Source organism: Zerene cesonia, chromosome 12 (genome assembly GCF_012273895.1).
Source record: "Zerene cesonia ecotype Mississippi chromosome 12, Zerene_cesonia_1.1, whole genome shotgun sequence".
NCBI classification, from domain to species: Eukaryota; Metazoa; Arthropoda; class Insecta; order Lepidoptera; family Pieridae; genus Zerene; species Zerene cesonia.
Genome location: NC_052113.1, coordinates 3316838 through 3337299, shown reverse-complemented (window position 1 = coordinate 3337299; position 20462 = coordinate 3316838). Strand labels below are relative to the sequence as shown.

The following is a 20462-nucleotide window of genomic DNA, read 5'->3' as shown; positions in this document are numbered from 1 at the left end:
TAATTTAAAAGCCTCGTATTGACTCTCGTTCAAACACATTTCCTCCGCAGAAGACAGAAAACTTGTATATGTGTCTGGTCTACGCTGCTTCAGATCTCTCAAATATAGGGGTAGAGAGGATGATGCCTAAACAAAACTAATAATTATCAAATAGAATAAATTTTGGTGAAAATAATACTGTGTAACGAAACCTTGAAGTTATATATTTTGTTTGTTTAATATATAGAAAATATTTAAAATATTTTAAGCATTTCTTAGAACAATAATATGATATGTTTTTGAAAGTGGCCAATAAATGTGTGACGAAATTTTTTATTACATTTACAGCAACATAAGTTTAAATTTTAAATACATCATATTTCAATCACCAATTTATCAAAATCATTTCACTTTAAAACAAAAATACATCTAAGTAACAAATAAATATATAAAAAAGGCCACGTTTCACACACTCATCCAGCTAAGAAAATCTTTTTAGATGAAGTCGAGTGTTAGTGTGCAAAATTCGATTGCTGACGTGAATCATCCTCTATAGGTAGCCTAGCGGTCTAAGGCATCGCAATACCGCATTACAAATTCGTGTTCATTATTCTATTTCGCTATTTGAACGAATGTATAAAGCCGGTATTATGGTTTACCATTATTTATTCGTACCTTTTCGTTACCTTTTTAAACGCGAGGGATCAATCCCTCGTCAGAATGGTTTCCTTTTTTTTATTTTACTAATACATATTTATAAATCATATATGTACTAACCTCAACGTCCACTATATATTTTTTCATGGCTAGATGCTCCGGAAATGTGGGGTCTTTCAGCACTTTCAACACACCGTAATAAGGTTCAAAGTAAATATCGCTTTCTATCATTGTATATTCAACAGCCTTATCGTTGGGACTCGCACTATCGTCTATTATTGAAACTGGAATCTAAACAAGATAAACGAATTAAAATATAAAAAGAGCTTTCATTTTAATAAATCAATGATAATTCTCAAGAAAATGTTTGGAAATTACAAAGTAGACAGAAAATTATTATTTATTATATAATGAACATCATTTACCTTTCCTTTGCAGAGATAAGAACTTTCACGATCCAAAACTGTTGCTACAATAAAGGATTTGCAATCGTCTTTTGTAAATAATAAAAGAGCGCCATACAGAAAGCGCTTATTGAACTTCCATTTAATATTTCGAAATCGTTTTGTAGTTTGTGGATCTAATTGAATGATATGACCAAAAGCGACACTGGAAACATAAGGTTCCACAAACTTTGCTTTTCGAAATACCCTGCAAAAATTATAATTAATATATTTATAATACATATTTGTCTTTAATCTTTCATCGGACGGGATATTTTTTATTTGTCTCATTTAAAAGTACAGAGACGTTGGCATCTATTCTGCCTCCATAGACCCTTTGTAATTTTACGATAATACAACAGATTGTAGAAAAAAAATTAATCGAATATGTATTAAGGAAATTTCCATTACAAATATGTATACCTCAAAAGAAACCATGGACATTTATATAAAAAATGCCGAAAAAAATACCTTATGTTTTCGTATCTCCTTCTCGTTGGATCATGTCGGAATTGCACTGTTAAACATATAAACTGTTAAATATAGCCGATGAGGATATTTACTACGAAGAGGTAAAAATAATAAGTTCATTAAAAGACCTAGCAGTTGCCCGTAGCCATGTAGCGTAGCGTGGTCAACTACTAGTTCTTTTTATACAACCAAATAAAAATTTATGGCACAAACTTTCATTCCCTATTTTATATCCCTTATTTTATTTCCTTGGGATTGGAATTTATAAAAATTATTTTAAGTGGATGCCTATATTAGTGACTATGTGCATGCTAAATTTCAGCTCGATCGGTCCAGTAGTTAGGGCTATGCGTCAGTAGATCAGTCATTCAGTCACCTTTGTGTTTTATACTCAAGATAGTGACAAATATTTTAAATCCTACTATATTTATTTTTTATCCTACTTCTTATCTTATCTTACTAATATTATAAATGCGAAAGTTTGTAAGGATGTGTGTGTGTGTTTGTTGCTCTTTCACGCAAAAACTACTGAACCGATTGCAATAAAATTTGGTACGTAGATAGCTGGACACCTGGAATAACATATAGGCAACTTTTTATCCTGATATTCCTACGGGATGCGGATATACCGCGGGGCGCAGCTAGTATTCAATATTTTAAACTCACTTATACCCTCGCGGAGAGGGCCATAGCAATCCTCACGGAGTAATCGAAACTGAACATCTAAATAATGATCAACACCAGTGTATGCTCCATCCACAATGTTAGGTCGTACAAATGGTTTCGAATCCAAGAGATCCTCCGTAGTAGGCAAAACGCTCAATTCTCGGAAAGAATTAGGAGGTCCATCCAAAACTACGACTGGTGACGCTGAATGTGACTTTTCCTACAAAGACAAATTTAAATTATAAAATAAAAGGCACAAATAGTACTTAGTTGTTATTTACTACTATCGGCTTTTGCATCAAGTCTAAGTTTTTTCAGATATTGTCTGACCATATTTTTTTTTTCAGCTATTGAATCCTTTTCAAATTGATGGTTAATAATTAGCTAACGATCAATCAAACACAGAATGCCCATAAACGTTTGTACTTCTTTTGTTTACGTTATTAACGTACTGGTAAAATAATGCAAAAAAAATTGATCATATCTCCGAGCGTCATGTTTACAAAAATAATGAAATCGAAAATTTAAGATGGTTATCGACTGAAGAATAATATTGTAGAACCTCACCTCCTCTGTAGTTTTCTCACGATAGGAGAAAAAATTCCGCAAAATTTGAAATTTCTTAACATCCTCTTCAGGGAGTTCATAGTTATGTTTTTCTTTCAATGCTTCTAGACAACATTTTGATGCACTCTCAATTAAAGACCTGCATTTATTTGTAGCAGTTGACGGTGATATTGCAATAATACATTCGAGCGTTAAAATCAAGTTCTTCCAAAAAGTAGTTTGATCCTTCCAGTACAAAGAATTCTGCTTTTTATTTTCTGTATACGGCAAATTTAGTAAATATAGCACCAGGTTTTGTATAAAACCTGAATTACATATTTCCAACAGCAACTCCAGCTTTAACTGGTCAAATCGAGACTGACATATTTTTGCTGATATTGATAATATTAAACTATAAACATCTAATCTATCAGAAGGCATTTTTAAGAAATTACAAAATGCCTCTCTTTTAGAATTTATTTCGCTTAAAATATCATTGCCATCATATTCGGATAATTTCATTAGTGTTAGGATACCCAAATTCTGATTCCTTCTTTTATTAGATTGATTAAAAATCATGCTCTCATTCTCATTCACGTGCTCTTCTGTAAGAAAAAATATTATCAGTTTTCATCACAGGTAGGGTATACATATAATAGTCTGGCCATATAATATCATTAAAATAAAATTAACTGTTAACTGATATGTCACCTCTTAAACGTGAAACACATATTAATAATCATGCCATGACAAGTCCCTTTACACCCTCAATTCTATCCTACTAATATTATAAAAGCGAATGTATGTTAGTATGTGTATGTTTCTCTTTCACGGAAAAACTACTGAACCCATTGCAATTAAATTTGGTACGTAAATAGCTGGACAACTGGAAAAACACATAGGCAACTATTTATCCCGATATTCCTTTGAGTTGAGACTTTCGCGGATGAAACCGCGGGGCGCAGCTAGTCCTATATATGTTTCCACATATACGTCACGTTATATATGTATACGTTAAGATTTTATTTAGTTTAAAAGTTTAGTTTAAACCGGATCCGTTGCGCCGTGTTTTCTGTTCACTAATACAATTCTTAGTGTGTTCTATGATTCATATCGATTAACAGGTAAAAGAAAATAAACAAAATATCGAAACGTGACAAATGACTCCTCTGCGTTCGCTTGCCAGAAGAGAAATTGGAGTTTAAAAACGTATAAATTATCTTACTAGCTTACTGCATGCGGCTTCTCCCGCTTGGAATTCGGTTATATCGCGAAACATGGTTAGGAGTAGCCTATTGTCTTTCCTAAGTTATAGACTATCTGTCAAAATCTACGTGCGCGCTTTTCTCCCCGTTGCACCTATTAACTCATCTCTTTTTATTTATTCGATAAATGAATTTGTCTTAAAAATTAAACAATCATGATTTTATGTTTGGCAATAGGAATCTACGAAAAAAATGTTTGCATTAAAAAGTATGGTACGTCCTATCCCAAGTTCAATTTTATCTTCATATCAAATTTCATCAAAATCTGTTAAGATGTTTAGGCGAGAAAACTTAAAAGATACAGAGAAGAAAGAGAGACAGACAGACAGAGTTACTTTCGCCCCGCGGTTTCACCCGCGTAAGTCCGTATCATAATTGTAAACCAATAAAACCATATTAACAACCAACAATTTTTTTGTCGTAAGGGAACATGTCAATCTGCTATTCCAAATGTGAAAGTGAAAAAAAAAAATACAATCCTTTATTCCTCTCGTCAATCCTTTCTTAATCCCTTTTCAGTTGAAAGTCGGCAATGCATTTGTAAAGGCGTAAGGTCTGCAATCGAATTTACGCCTCTTCAAATTTTCATGGGCGATGGTAGCGCTTACCAACAGGCTCGATTTTTACTGTCTCATTATATGTATAGATATAATATAAAATGTAGTATATATTATATTATCTGTGCCTACATGTTTGTCACATACCATTTATGTTTCTATTTCGTCTTTGCTGTGAACCGCCTCTTCCACGATCCATTCGGCGATTAAATCCTCGGTGGTTTCTAAAGTCTGGTCGTCCATTGTTCAATGGTCCTTTATTGACGTAAATATATAAGATACCTTTCATCATATAGGTTAAAGGTATTATATTTATCTTAATAATTATGAAAATATGACTTATTTTTCGATTATATGACTTTTTTAATGTCGTAGTGGGTGAGGCGGAGGCCCGTGTCCCACGTCGGTAAAGATTCACGTCGGGCGAACCACGCTTAGAGCGGATGCCCGCGTTATTAAAAAAAGAAATTAATATTACAACTATGTTTGTTAATTTTTTTCACTTTGTTTTTAATAGACTATTCCATCCTCGTAATTAGTTATTTACTTACCGGGACCTGGATAACCATAGGCAGACATGTTTTAAAATTCTGAAACAAATTATGTTCATATACTGTCTTTGTAACTCCAACGATTAAAGCAACGCACGCCAATATAGCCCTCAGGGGACTGATTTTTTTCCGACTTATTTGACAGTTATCGTTATATACCACCAAATAATAAAAGATCCCTATAACTTTTAACTTATTATGTTATTCTGATATCAAAGCTATATTACTGTAAAGTTTTATGAAAGTCCGTTCAGTAGTTTTTGCGTGAAAGAACAACAAACATACATACATCCTTACAAACTTTCGCATTTATAATAATAAAGGATAAAGAATATATATATACATAAGTGTTCGGTATTATAACTTTCTGATATTACAATGTACACAGTAGGTATCATCAAACGGAAGTTTATGCGATAGCAGTGGGAAACACAATACACATGTATGACTATAAACTGAAAAAAAGTCTGTTTAAACGCTTAATATTGTGTCATCCGAAACAATTTCGTCTCTCAGTTGAAGAGAAACGGTTTTCTTTTTTAGTTTTTGCATATGTTAATTCAATGTTCTCTTAGGCTCCGATGAAAAGTATTATGCCTTGAATTAATTGAAATCTTCCAGGTTCAAGTTCAAATGTCATGCAAACGAAATCGCGGGCAGCTTGTGTACAATAAACAGTAACCAGATCATATTTGTAGATTATTATTAAAAACATTTTTTTTAAAAGAGTTAATTCTAGAAAAGATTTGACTTAATAACACACTCGAAAAAATAAAGCGCAATCGAATTAAAATATATCTGACAAATGTAGGCCTTCGTAATACTTTACACAAACTAAGAGCATTAATCAATTGGTGAACATAACACAATTTATATATATACTAACTATTGCTCGCCCCGGCTTGAACCGAGGTATATACAAAGCACATGTATATATGTGTAATATAAAATATTCAATGAATATGTACATTTCTGATGGTAAAAGAATTTTTGAAATAATGTATTGTAGTATTTTTGAGAAATCTTTAGCAACAAACATATCATATACAAAAACAAAATATTAATTATAATATTACTGATAAAATACCAAATTATTTATAAATACTCACACTCAATGAACAAATCCGTAAAAGTAAAAATATTGTGATATTTTTTCTGCAGAAACCACACACGTTCGAACAGCATAGAAAAGTATATAATTTTTATATAAAACCAAGATCATAAGTAAAGAGCTTAACGTTTCCACAAGTCAAATGAAGATAATTTGACAAGCGAATTAAATAAATAGGATCTCCGACTGATGAGTTGCAAGCTTATATTTAACAATTTTCTCGAATCCCCGTCGGTCTTTATGAAGAAGGAAAATAGTCCAAACATTCAAATAAAAAGTTAGAGGCCAAAAATATATTTAAAATTGTACGAACCAACTTTTTATAATTAGGTTATTCCTTTTATAAATAATTATTTTATCCTAAAATAATAAGTACTTATTAACACATATTTTTTAAATATGTTGTATAAAACTCAAGCAAATAAAGCAATTTAATTTCAAGAAACGTACGATTTATATCTAGAAATAAAAGTACCAATTTGAATAAAAATACCCAATAAATGTGGATAACAACATAAGTTACATATGGTCACATTTTCATATCTATGGTCGGGTATTTACTTAAATATCAAATTTCTTTGACAGCCAATCGAGGGCAACCATGGTATAGCGGGGAATTCCCGAAACATTTGTTATATTCCGTTTCCCAAGAATAGATATTAATAATTTATTAAGTAGCTAAAAAATGTTTTGAAAATGATACTTAATAATATAAAATATTATAGTAGAATAAACTTAATTGGAAAAGGAAGAGCATAAAACAAAAAAATGTGAGCCGTCACGGGACGCCTGGCAGATGTGAAACACCGTCATTATTTTCATGTATATATATATTATACACCATAGTATAGCGTGGCGATGCGTCGCCACGGCATGCGTCGCCACGCCAGAAATCGGTTTTACGTGCGGCTATAGATGTTTCACATCAAAATGAGGGGAAAAATAATTTACGGTCTATCTGAGGTACCTGATACTACTGATCTCATAAAACCGGTTTTCTCGATTTCCCGAAAAACTACATTAATGACAACATTATTATTTGGCAAAGCTGTAGGTAATCAAAAGATTTACATTTATCTTTTTACACTTTATCAAGTTACCTCAAAATTAATGTGAAAAATTCAAATTGCCAAATTAGTTTTTTTTCTTTTTTCAAAAATTAGTTTTTCTATAAAACTTGGAGAATTTGCCTTTTATGTCCTAAATACATTAAAATTTAATTTCAAAGACCTTTTAGTCTAAAATCTCAGGATGATTCTTGTAATTTATGACTGTTTTTATCACATTTTATTTTTTATTATTTTCATAATTTTACAAAAATATCAATTTAATTCTATGGAGCACTTTTTTTTCCTAAGAAATGTATCGGTATAAATTGGTTACAATTAAAATAAGATGTAAAACGTCTACATTGGTGTTCTATTTCGGAACACGAATAATACTCCTACCGGCTGCCGGAGTTGTCAGAACTTCAGAGGATGTGCCATAGAGAGAAGTAATATTTGTATCATAGTAATATTAAAGTGCTTGGCATGTTTTATGTCAAATGTTGACAAGACTACCACATAAGGTATTTCCTGTGAAAAAAATATCAGATCTCAATCTCATGTAGAGCCAAGTTTCTAGGTAAAAATGTAAAGCTTCGCCATTTCACTACCGCCGTGGAGGTGATGTGAATATTTAGTTTCTGAAGTGTGAAGAATATGATTTTTTTTTGTTGGTTGTATACTAAATTTAGATTACACACTAAATTTCCGCTTTCTAGCACTTCAGGATACTTCCTGGCTGGCTACTGCCAATCACTTTAATGATCATCAGTGTGTCATTGAATCAGGTTTGGTGTAATCAAAAGTATTAGAGCTATTTAAAAAAAAAGCCAAAATTGAGACTGTATAGTTTATTAGTCTGTTATTGACATTATATCCTGACTGTCTGGTACATCGGAAACCAAATCTATGAGCATTGAAACACTTTGAGAAAAGGTAGGTAGTGCCTTTGAACTTCGCTTGGCTCATCTTGGCGATATTTAAGAATGAAATGAAAAACAGTCTTCATTTAATGTTTTATTTTTAAAAGTTTTAATTTTGGCACCACCATGTTTTTACTAATGTTTTCTTTGTTGTTCATATATGGTTGTAAGATTTTTGGAATTTCTATTTTTCCCTTAGCATGTTGGTGAGTTTCCATTAGAGAAATTAACATCCGTGGAATTGCACAGGCTGTACCATTTAATGTATGAACATAATTATCAATTTTTCCATCATTGAATTTAATGTTAAGTCTCCTGGATTGATAGTCTGTACAATTACTGCAGCTCGATATTTCTCCATAATTGTTTCTGCCTGGCATCCAAGCTTCAATGTCATATTTTCTACAAGAATAACATTTACTATAATATTTAAATTAACAACATTTACAGAAAAATATTTGTATCTGTGCCCTACCTAAAGAAAAGAGGGTGGTTAATTTTTCTCTGGACTAATTTTTTTTTTAATTGCACTATTTTTCTTAATGAAAAATAATTGTTTTTGTAATTTCAACATATCTAAATATTTTTAAGTATAGTGCTTACATCTATACATATAATAAGACAGTAAAAATCTGTTTTGAACAAAGTTAAAAAATGATAATTGAAGAGGGTTTATAAACAGTAACAGAGCATGAATCCAAAAAATGGGTTTGTAAACACTAATCTTCAGCTGTTTTTTTCATAGTCAAGTTTATGTTGCTGTATTCAATTTATATGAGATAAGTAACTTCAGTCAGATTAAGTCAAACCTAATTTAATGGAAATCCTCTTTCATTCTTCACATACGGAGTGTACGAGAACGAAGTTGCGAGCACCAGCTAGTTAATAAATAAAATACCTACTTTACTTGCATCTACTGTCATCAATGTTAAATTATATGCATGTTATTCTTATGTGGTAGAGTGTTCATTATGCGCATGCTATTTCTAGGACTATTTTGTTTATATTACATAAGCAATTAGGGAGTTCTAAGGGCAATGTTAGCCAGATCAGCAATGTTAATGTATATATGTATTGCAATGTTTTTCTTGCTTAGCTTTCATATCAAATTTCCTTTTACAATGTGAGGAGTTATAGTTTATAACATAAATGCTTTATTGTGTAAACATTATAAGTGCACAAAACTCACATACAAAATATTACATTGTTTAAATGCAGTAGTTGCACACCATAAATTTTATCTAATGGTCCTCATTTTCTGGCATTTTCATTGTAATATGTAATGCAAGAGTAGTAGGCATATATTACCTGTAAGCTGGTGCCCCCAATTCATGTGGTGGCATATCCAACACTCTCATGTGTATGCCTAATGGTGCAAATAATTCCTCTTGAGTTTCTCTAATATATTCCAACATTTGATCAGACATATTTGGATGTGAAACAACAAACATTTCAACTTTTGTAAATTGATGAACTCTGAAATTTGAAACTTTCATTATTTGGTAAAAAATAAGTAATGTTACTAGGGAAAGATGTAATTTTCTAATTGTTAAAGATTTTTAAATTGATAATTACAGTAATTTTTGAGAATATTTATTACATTCCAAAATTCAAATGTGTCCTGTATATAATATCACTGTAGAAGAGCAGATTATATTCAATAAATAATAAAGTAACTGACAGGCCTAATGCATTTGTCCAGAAAGCCAAGAAAAAATAAGTATTTAACTTAGCTTTTTACGAGGATAAAAATGTTTACCTTAATATAAAACAATTACGCTATGTATAAAGACCTCAATTCTATGTGGAAGAAACAAATAATAACTTGATACCTAAATTAATGACAATTAATCTAATTATAATCTTATATCTGCACATTATCACATCACTAACGCTCAAAGCAAAACATTGTGAGAAAACCAACAAATTGAAACAAAATTGAAGAAACAAAAGTTCAGCTACATATGACATCCGACAACCTTCACTTGGTTAGTGTGGTGACCCCTCATAGGAAACTTGTGTTGTTGTTAGTAGGAACATATAGGGTCTGATGATAATAATAATACACTTGAGACAGACACACATAAAAAGGATTCTTAGTATTTGGAAAATGATCATAAAATCATTTCTATCACTCAAAATATTTTTGATAGACAATTCTTCCACATTGTAATGTAAAAATAAGACAAACCTGTAAGTCCCTCTTTCATCTAAAACATTTGAGGTTTCAGCTCTGTAACATCTACTAACTGCAGCCAGCTTTAGTGGCAATCTGTCTGATGAATGGATAGTGTTTCTAAAAAGCCCGGCAAGAGACATTTCCGCTGTGCCTGAGAGATATAAGTCAGGTCCATGGAGCATTGGATCCAAAGAATAGATCTGAAAAATAATTAAAAATTTGTTATTAATGTTTTTCCTGTAATATAAATTATACATCACTTAACCATTCAGCAACGATCTATGTCTGTCATTTTAATTACTGTTTACTCAAAAAAGTATGTCTAAGGTTTCAGCACATACTTTTCAAGAAGGTTGTATAAAAAATATCAATGTTAAAAATCAGTTATAATAAAATATTTTCTTTCCAATGTTATACCTGAGTTCTGTCACTATTTACAGTCATACCACAGCTTGTTATTATCGCACTAGGTAATATATCAGGTACAGAAACTAATTTGAAACCCTTATTCAATAATGAAGATACGGTGTATTTAATTAAGGCTTCTTCATATTCAGCTAATTCACTAAAGTAGTAATAACTTTTATTATCACAAGTGTAACCAAGCCGGTCAGTTCTCATTAAGTTCAAAAATTCGGTAATATCACTAAATTCCAATGGTTTGTGTGAACCAAAATCCTTTTTTCCATTTAAGGTAGTGACAGTGACTGGATTTTCCCCATATTGCTGAACTAGAGGATGAGTCCGATTTGGCAAAAGCGTCAATTCTTCGTAAAATTTTTTTTGTACATCTTCATAAGAATTTGAGCTGGTGGATGTTGTTTTTAAAGTATCGTACAATTGTAGTACATAATCAATCCTACCTATTCCCTTTCTTTGATTAATATTTTGTTTAATTTCAGGATAATTTTTATGATTACAATAGTATTCTGTTTCTATTTCAGGATAGCAAGTTGACAAAAATCGCCTGCCGAAGTTAACATAAAATCTGCTGTAATATAGCGTTAGCATTTTTTTATATATATAGTTTGAATAATTAAATGTACATCCTCATATATTTTTAAACACAGATTTTAAGAATAAGTACAACAGTTAGATCATGTTTTTAGAATAATTATATCTGTCAGTTATCAGTTGTCAAACGACCACTCCGCAGATAAAGAACTAGTTACTACCACTCCCCAGTCATTAGATCGCAATGAGTAGTATAATATTACGGGGTAATATTATACTACTCTTTGCGATTAAGTGAATTATCAACACACCTCTGCTTAGGTACGAAGTTCGATAGTGTACATTTCAGAAATTATCTACAAATGGATTCGAGATCGTTTAAATCATATTAACAAATCTTGTAACAGCGTTTATTCAAAAACAAAATACTATTTGTAACCACTGATAACACAAACTCAATTCCTAATTATTGCATATCCTTAAATATAAAAAAAATTGTCCCTGAAAAATATTGGGCTATTTAAATAAGTCTAGTGTGAGTATTTAAACAATATAGTTCTAAATATCTTAATGCGATCACCAACATTATATATTATTAATGCGACTTTTATAAATAGACCAAAATTTTTCCAAATATTCTAATAAATTTGGAAACAATTAAGTGAACTTATTACACATAAGCGCATTACTTCTTAATTAACGATAATAACTCGCTAAATACGATTAAATTTCCAAGACGACAAAAATTTTGAGTAATATGTATAGTAGTAATATCTGAATATTACTCTGAAGTAACAAATGGATATTATGTATTATCACATTAAAGTGGGTCCACATATATTTTTATTCCGAATATACATTTTTTGCGCAAACTATGTATGAATTCTTTTATTTGTATATGTTGCGTGCTGTAGGATTTTTTTTAAATCAATTTTATACCTATCCATTTATTTTGTTTTCTTATTTTTTCTTTATGCTGTTATTATAATGTAATAACAATATGTTGGCATAAGCTACAACACACATATTATAGCGGTACTACTTTTAATACTTACATAGAAAGTTCAATATTACATATAACACGAGTTAGTAGTTAGTGGAAAAAAAAATCTATTCTTCCTAGAGTTCTTCTAAATAATTTTGCCTCTTCATCAAACAATATACTCTTTATCATGTAGGACTGTTTTTATCACATTAAGTTTTTTACTACGTTCCTTAATTTTCAAAAAAAAAAAATGAAGTTAGTTAAATGGTGTATTTTTCCTGTTAGAAATTTGTTCTGTATACATTGGTTACTCGTTAAATTTTGATATAAACGTCTACACTGGTAACACCGACGCTGCCTATATCTATCTCATACTCTTGTACGTGCTTAGAAATGACCGGTTATGACATCATAGTACATATACATTGAATTTCCCAGACATTTGTCCTTTTTGAAAATTTATTCCTCCTTGAAATTGAAATTAAATCGAAAAGTATTTACGGCAGCTTGATTAAGACGTAATTAGGTTTAAAAAAAAAAATATGTGACTCTTATTCGAATTACATGCATTATGCATATTCCCTATTCTGTGGAGGTGTCGTACATTACTGGTGCGAGCTGGCCCAATTTGTGCCAAAACATGCAATTTGTAATATTTTAGTGATGATACATAAGATAAATAAATGTAAATGCTAAAGTTTCAATTCATATCATCTATGGTAACTAAAGCGAATGCCAACTGCAAACATGACAACAAATGTCCAAAAGTATGTCAACTTTTTCGCGCCTTTTCAGCTGAATTTATCGTTTAGTGTAAACACATAGTAACTAGTTCTTAATCTGTGGTGTTTACAACAAATTAAATGATTATTGATTTAGTATCTTGTATAGTATCAATAATTAGAATACTTATAGCAATTTATACGCTATATAAATATGCCTGCATCCACCGAAGAACATGACGATTATAATAAAAGCAAAGTATTCAATGAAAGTCGGTAAGAGAAAAGCATGTTCTGCCATTTTTTAAAAATAATAATTTCTATCCTTATTAAAAAATTAGAAAGTGGGATTGTTTGACTTTCCTTCATATCGAAACGGAGTGATTTGATTATATTGTCTCTGTGTCTGGAGATAGGAGGCTAGAGACTATCTCTCCATAACACATAACACTCAACTGTTTTGCAAGAACATTTATCGTTATGCAGTTCTAAAAATGTCGTAACAATTGATCAAGCCAATTCAAGACAGAATAAAATTAATCAAATCACATTTTTGTAATCTTATATATAAAATTCTCGTGTCACAATGTTAGTCTCTATACTCCTCCGAAATGGCTTGACCGATTCCTCTGAAATTTGGTAAGCATATTGGGTAGGTCTGAGAATCGGCTAACATCTATTTTTCACACCCCTAAATGATAAGAGTAAGGCAGAACAGCGTTTGCCGGGTGCAGCTAGTTATATATAAATTTTCTAGCCTTAGCTTTGATGCATTGGTATGTTTGTGTAAGTTATGTGAATGTTATCCAAGAGGAGGCAGTACATTTATGAAACTAATAAAAAAATGTATTAAAAGTATTTGTTTTTTTAGGCTAAAAAATAAATTAAGTGAAAAAACTCAAAAAAAGTTAACAGATATTTTTATTAAAAAACGATCACGAAGCCCAGACACACAATGTGATACAATGAATGATGTGGTAATTATTAATAATTAATAACTAAATAACATATGATGTAGTAATTACTATTTTTTGTAATTTATGCATTTTAAATTTTTATTTGTAGAAAAAGATGAAACAAGAGAAACAATTTATTAATGCAATAAAACAAGCAACAAATGAAATAGATAATGGCATATCAAGTGAAACTAAAAATGATGAAGAAAGTCACCTTTTAGAATTTGTAAATAATGATATTGACACTACTACACACAAAAAAATGGATGAAAATCAAAATGTTAATGAATTAAATGACAAAAAAAAAGAATCGAAAATACCTGAAGATACTATGATTAATACAAATCTAGATACTGAGAAATGCCTCATTTGTGGACAGTTTCTCAATAATTCAGACATTATTTATTATCAAGGACACCCACAAGATGCTATGGAAGAATTTATTGCATTAACAAATGAAAAATTACTCTTGGTTACAGGTAAATCCTAGAAATGAGGTGGAATTAAAGATTTGTTTTTTGAAACAGCATTTTACTGTATTCAGTTCATTATTGAAACTTACATAGCATGAGAATTATATGTGAATGCCAGAACAGAATTATAAACTACATATAAAAACAATGCAAAGTACATAAAAAAGTTATTATTATAATATCTGTTAATACATAACCTATTATGAACCATGTTGCAGGTGATGAAGGTGATATAATGGAACGGCCACAAACAAACATAACAGGATTTGCAATATTTGACCAACAAGGACACTTAGTCCCAATCGATGGTGGCCTTGTTGAGAGTGATGTCAGGATTTTTATGTCTGGTTATTTGAAATCAATATGTTCTGATTGCCCTGATATAGATGAAGAATGTATACCAGTTAAAGATGTTGGCCCTATCATTGAATGGTATATCATATTTTTTGTTCATTCGTGTGCCATTTTTCAGTTAGTGAATTAATCAAGCCTTAATAATTTTACAGGTATATTCATGGATTTGATGGAGGCAGTCGAAATTGTATAACACTTTCCACTGAGTTTGGGGAATATAATTTATTAAAACCTAGTGCGGACTATACACCTTTAATGGATAATCTGTATGAGAAAATCTGGTTGAGTAAAGTGGTAGTAGAATATTTGGAAGAATATCACTATCTGCAACCAACATATGAAGATCTATTAGAAGTAGTTCGAGAATCTAAAATACCAGACCTCAATGACAAGTCAATGTCTGAAGACATGCTTCACAAACATGCTCAGTTTGTCTGCGATCAAGTTGTAAGCTTAGAATCAGAGGAAGACAGTGATCCTCTTATAACACTCCCATGTATCAGAGAATTGATAAAACTTATGGGTATAAAGTTTGGTAAACGCAAAATACGAGCTAAAATTGATTATAAGAAAGTTGATAAAAAAGCTTGGACTAAAGCTACCACTACACCTTTAGTGCAGAAAACATTTGAAAGTTTTTTTATGAATCAGCTAGATAAAACTAATCATGAACTGGTATTAAGAAGAAAGAGATGCGGTGTGTGTGAGGCTTGTCAACTACCTGATTGTGGGGAGTGCAATGCCTGCAGAGCTATGCTTAAGTTTGGGGGTCATGGAAGGACTAAGAAGGCCTGTGTCAGAAGACTTTGCCCCAATATGGCCGTACAGCAGGCTGAGGATTCCGATCCTGAAGATGATGATGAATACCAACAGAATGTAGAAAAAAATAAATTCAACAAAATTGAGGATGCTTTGCCAGTAAAATTAACTGGTTCAAACAATAGGAATATTAAATGGATTGGTGAGCCAGTTAAAGCTGATGCTACAAAAATATATTATGAACAGGTTGAAATTGATGGTGCTGAGTTAAAAATTGGAGATTTTGTAATGGTTGAAACATCACAGGCAAATATACCTGCTTTGGTTTCAAGGGTTATTTACATGTGGAAAGAAATAATAAACCCTAAATCTGGATATTTCCATGCTGAAGTTTTTATTAGATCATCAGATACTGTGTTAGGGGAAGTAGGAGATCCGAGAGAAGTATTCTTAGCTGATCGATGCTGTCATGGAGCACCATTATCTTCTATTCTCAGAAAAGCTTCAGTAAACAGAAAAGAAACTCCAGACGACTGGTTCAAACTTGGCGGAAAAGAGGTAGAACAAGAGTTCTTTGAAGATGATGGAAAAACATATTTCTATAAGAAATTTTATGAAAGATTCACATCTCGCTTTGAAGACTTACCTCCTGATCCACCTTGTCCAAATGAGTTAAGAAAACACAGATACTGTCCATCTTGTGAACGTAAGACGAAAAAAGATGCTAAAGATATCCCAAAAGTAAGTGGCAAGCTTGTAGAAAAGTCGGAATTTGTGAAAGAAGATAATAGATCTGAATGGACTACCGTTAAATGGCAAGATGTTGAATATAAAAAAGGAAATGGTGTGTTCCTTAAGCCGGGCACATTTAAACTTCGAAACAATCTTAATATCAATAGTACAACAAGGATGAAACTTGATAAAGTGGATGAAGATATTTATCCTGAATACTACAGAAAGAGTGATAACAATTTACGTGGATCTAATGTGGACACTAGTGACCCATTTTGTATTGGGCATATAGTAGCTGTAACAGCTGCTGGTGAAGGGCCTCTTATTGTACCACAAGATATTTACATAAGAGTTAATATTATGTATAGGCCTGAAAATACTTGCAATAGATTTCCACAACATGAAGATCTAAATGTTGTTTATTGGAGTGAAGAAATTACGGAGGTACCATTTTCTTCTGTAGTTGGACCATGCCATTTAGTTTATATTGAGAATATACCCCAGTCTGATACAATATATAGCTGGTTGGAACAAGATCCAAACCGCTTTTACTTTCGAATGTCATATGACAAGAAATCAAATGAAATCAAAGATTTACCGCATTATGCGAGGAATATCGGCCGTACAGATAAGGGGAAAGATAAAGGAAAAGGTAAAGGAAAGTCAAGTAAACCCATTGAACAAATTTCTAAAGTAAATGAAGTGAAGGTCAAACCTCTTCGTACTTTGGATGTGTTTGCTGGTTGTGGTGGCTTGTCGGAAGGCTTGCATATGTCTGGTGTAGCTGAATGTAAATGGGCAATAGAAAATGTTGAAGCCGCAGCACATGCATACTCATTAAATAACAAAAACTGCATTGTTTTCAACGAAGACTGTAATGCTCTGCTCAAAGATGCCATGTCGGGTGCAACACATAGTTCCAGCGGCCTGAGGCTCCCCATGCAAGGTGAAGTCGAGCTGCTGTGTGGAGGCCCTCCCTGCCAAGGGTTTTCAGGCATGAATAGATTTAATTCCCGCGAGTATTCAAACTTCAAAAACTCGTTAGTTGCCTCGTATCTCTCGTACTGCGATTTTTATAGGCCTAAATATTTCATCTTAGAAAATGTCAGAAACTTTGTGGCGTTTAAAAAGGGAATGGTTTTGAAGTTAACATTGAGAGCTCTATTGGACATGGGGTATCAGTGCACGTTTGGAATCCTTCAGGCTGGAAACTATGGAGTGCCTCAAACAAGAAGAAGGCTCATCATATTGGCTGCGGCACCCGGCTGTAAGCTCCCTCTTTACCCTGAACCGACACACGTGTTCAGCCGTCGGGCTTGCTCTTTAACGACCACGATAGATGGAAAACGATTCGCAACAAACATGCAATGGGACGAGTCGGCACCAAGACGCACTTGCACTATACAAGACGCTATGAGTGATCTACCTCAAATATGCAATGGTGCGAATAAAATCGAAATAGATTATGGATCAATGCCTGAGAGTTATTTCCAACGTTTAGTGAGAAGTAATGATGAAAACGCAAAATTGAGAGATCATATATGCAAAAACATGGCCCCTCTTATACAAGCTCGTATTGCTAGAATACCAACAACTCCTGGCTCTGATTGGCGAGATCTTCCCAATATTTCTGTGACATTGTCAGATGGAACTAAGTGTAAGGTAAGTTTGTGTTAATAGTAATATTTGAATAATTTTACAACAGGAAAAATAATTGAATACACAGGTTGCTATAGATAAACGTTAATATCACAGTTCCTATTAGATTTATTTTCATACAACTTAAATAGAAGGACCTCATAATTTTTTGTTCATTTATCAAGGATTGATGACATTACAATAATCGCATGAGTTTATCTCATTATCCTGGAATTAAATAATAACTTTACGTACACTCGTATGGGAGGACTCAGACAATTTATTTGATTTGGTTTTTTCAATAGATAGAGGGATTCAAGAGGAAGGTTTATATGTTAATAATATCCGAATCGCGAGTCCGCCACCAAAAGCCAGTTAGAGTAATAAATGGATATATCGGGCAGGTGCTGCAGTACCGCTACGAGGACGCGAAGAACGGGCGCTCGTCGACGGGCGCGCGGCGTGGTGTGTGCGCGTGCGCGGCGGGCGGCGCGTGCGGCGCGCAGGACAAGCAGGAGCACACGCTCATCCCCTGGTGCCTGCCGCACACCGCCAACCGGCACAACAACTGGGCCGGTCTCTATGGTGCGCTCGCTTGGTTTTTTTTTTTTTTTAAGCCGAAGTGTGCTCGACTCCCACATTAAACCGTGCCCGCCTACACGTGCGAAATTCTTTGCGAGCAAAACATTTCTCAAACGATTATTCATTATTTCTCAGTATGTTAAGTAGTTTTCCAAATGATTAATTGCTATGCAGTATGGACGTTCATAGACACCAAAATAGTGGTTAGTAATTTTTTTCTGTATGTCTGTTTGTTGGTGTGTCCGTCTTGTTTATTTCAAAAGTTCATAAGGTGATTGTGGTTGACCAATATTAGGCTCTTTTGAGGTATATTTTAATTGAATAATATAATTTTGTAGTCGGTGGATAAAAAAAATAAGCGAATATGTTGTTTAATTACATATTCACTTATTTTTTTATCCACCATATCGTATGTAAACATCTCATTGTTTAAAAATGAATTAGAAGTGTTTAAATATTTAATAGTAATATAGAATAGTTTTTAGCTGAAATAAATAATGAACGAATGCTCGCAACTAGTCTTAAAAATGTAATTCCACGTACAAATCGTGAGTGAAGTCGAATACTGAAAGCTAGTCGTATAATAAAATCGCTCCATTATGTCATCAAAGATAAGAATCCCTTTTGTGACAATGCGAAAGTGTTTAGTTTTTGCTAAAGGAGTTATTACACTGTCATATATCTTTGGATCATATAAGTCATCATATGTTTGATCCATTTAACTTGACAATTTAATTTATTGACAAAATGAATCATATCTCTTTATTACATCTTCTATACTTGATGAAACTTGGTATGGCACATACTCCGAGAAAGGATCTTATTTACTTTTCATCCCGCAAATCGATACAATATCTGAGGGGGGAGGGGTGAAAGTCACTCTTAAGTATTTATTGACAAACGCGAACGAAGTCGCAGGTACAGCCAGTTATCCAATAAAATTGACTCGTGGACCATCCGAGATAAATGATAGTGTAATATCCCCCTAATAAACACGGACACATGTACTGGGACAGGTCGCATATCCTGGGACGGGTACTTCAGCACGACGGTGACGGACCCCGAGCCGATGGGCAAGCAGGGCCGCGTGCTGCACCCGGCGCAGAGCCGCGTGGTGTCGGTGCGCGAGTGCGCGCGCTCGCAGGGCTTCCGCGACACGTACCTGTTCGCCGGCTCCGTGCAGGACAAGCATAGACAGGTGAGCAAGCATGCAGACTGGGTTTTATCCTAACACGGTTTTTCTAGCTTCACCTACATGTTTCAGAATGCTTTTAAATCTGATCGCCAGCAATAATTGTTTCCTATGTATATCCTGTATAAGGGCAAGTGACAATTTAGCTGATTCTATAATTAATGCGTGTGTTTCAATTTTTTGAACTATATTTATTATTAATTAGATTTGTGTTGGAAAGGGATGGTCAGAATGCGATTCGCCAAGATCGGCGCTAGTTGAACGGCCCCATGTATTTGAAGCTAGACTTTGTTTTTTGATTTTATAAGGTTTTATTATTGCTCCGATGCTAGTAGTCGTAAATTGATTTTATCAATTATTTTGCGACAACTGCAAAGTAATACCTTTGGTATAGAGTGAAGACGATTATCATGATTTTTAAATTTAAGTACTTTATAGATGTTTAAATTTAACTTTGTTTGTGTGATATGTGGGAAAGTAAAGTATAACAATTTTTTATTTTAGGTGGGTAATGCAGTTCCTCCCCCTCTTGGAGCAGCACTAGGTAGAGAAATAAAAAAGGCTTTAGTATCATGATATTCAATCAATACATGTTATTATTATTTGGTAATAAATCATGTGAACAAATGATGGCATTTTATTATAATAATGAAATGATGGAATGCGCTGCCCGCTTTTAGTGGGTAAGGGAAAAGGAACTGATTCATGACAGGAAAGAAGG

The 20462-nt window shown here is 32.8% G+C and overlaps 3 protein-coding genes across 3 annotated transcripts in view; 2 read left to right on the top strand and 1 right to left on the bottom strand.

Moving 5' to 3' along the window:
• LOC119830931 (NFX1-type zinc finger-containing protein 1-like) overlaps positions 1-20462 on the top strand; it is a 45195-nt gene that overhangs the window by 7601 nt on the left and 17132 nt on the right. The gene's annotated exons all lie outside the window — the stretch shown is intronic.
• On the bottom strand, positions 8297-11553 carry LOC119830850 (serine--tRNA ligase, mitochondrial-like). Its single transcript, XM_038354013.1, has 4 exons — positions 10812-11553; positions 10407-10594; positions 9524-9691; positions 8297-8617 (listed from the first exon to the last, which is right to left on the bottom strand). The coding sequence occupies exons 1-4, from the start codon at positions 11403-11405 to the stop codon at positions 8302-8304; spliced, it is 1266 nt and encodes a 421-aa protein (XP_038209941.1). The 5' UTR covers positions 11406-11553; the 3' UTR covers positions 8297-8301.
• On the top strand, positions 13063-20367 carry LOC119830848 (DNA (cytosine-5)-methyltransferase PliMCI-like). The gene is made up of 8 exons (XM_038354011.1): positions 13063-13331; positions 13927-14032; positions 14121-14490; positions 14703-14916; positions 14991-17991; positions 18372-18552; positions 19566-19747; positions 20246-20367. Exons 1-8 carry the CDS (start codon positions 13270-13272, stop codon positions 20315-20317), a joined length of 4188 nt encoding a protein of 1395 aa, XP_038209939.1. The 5' UTR covers positions 13063-13269; the 3' UTR covers positions 20318-20367.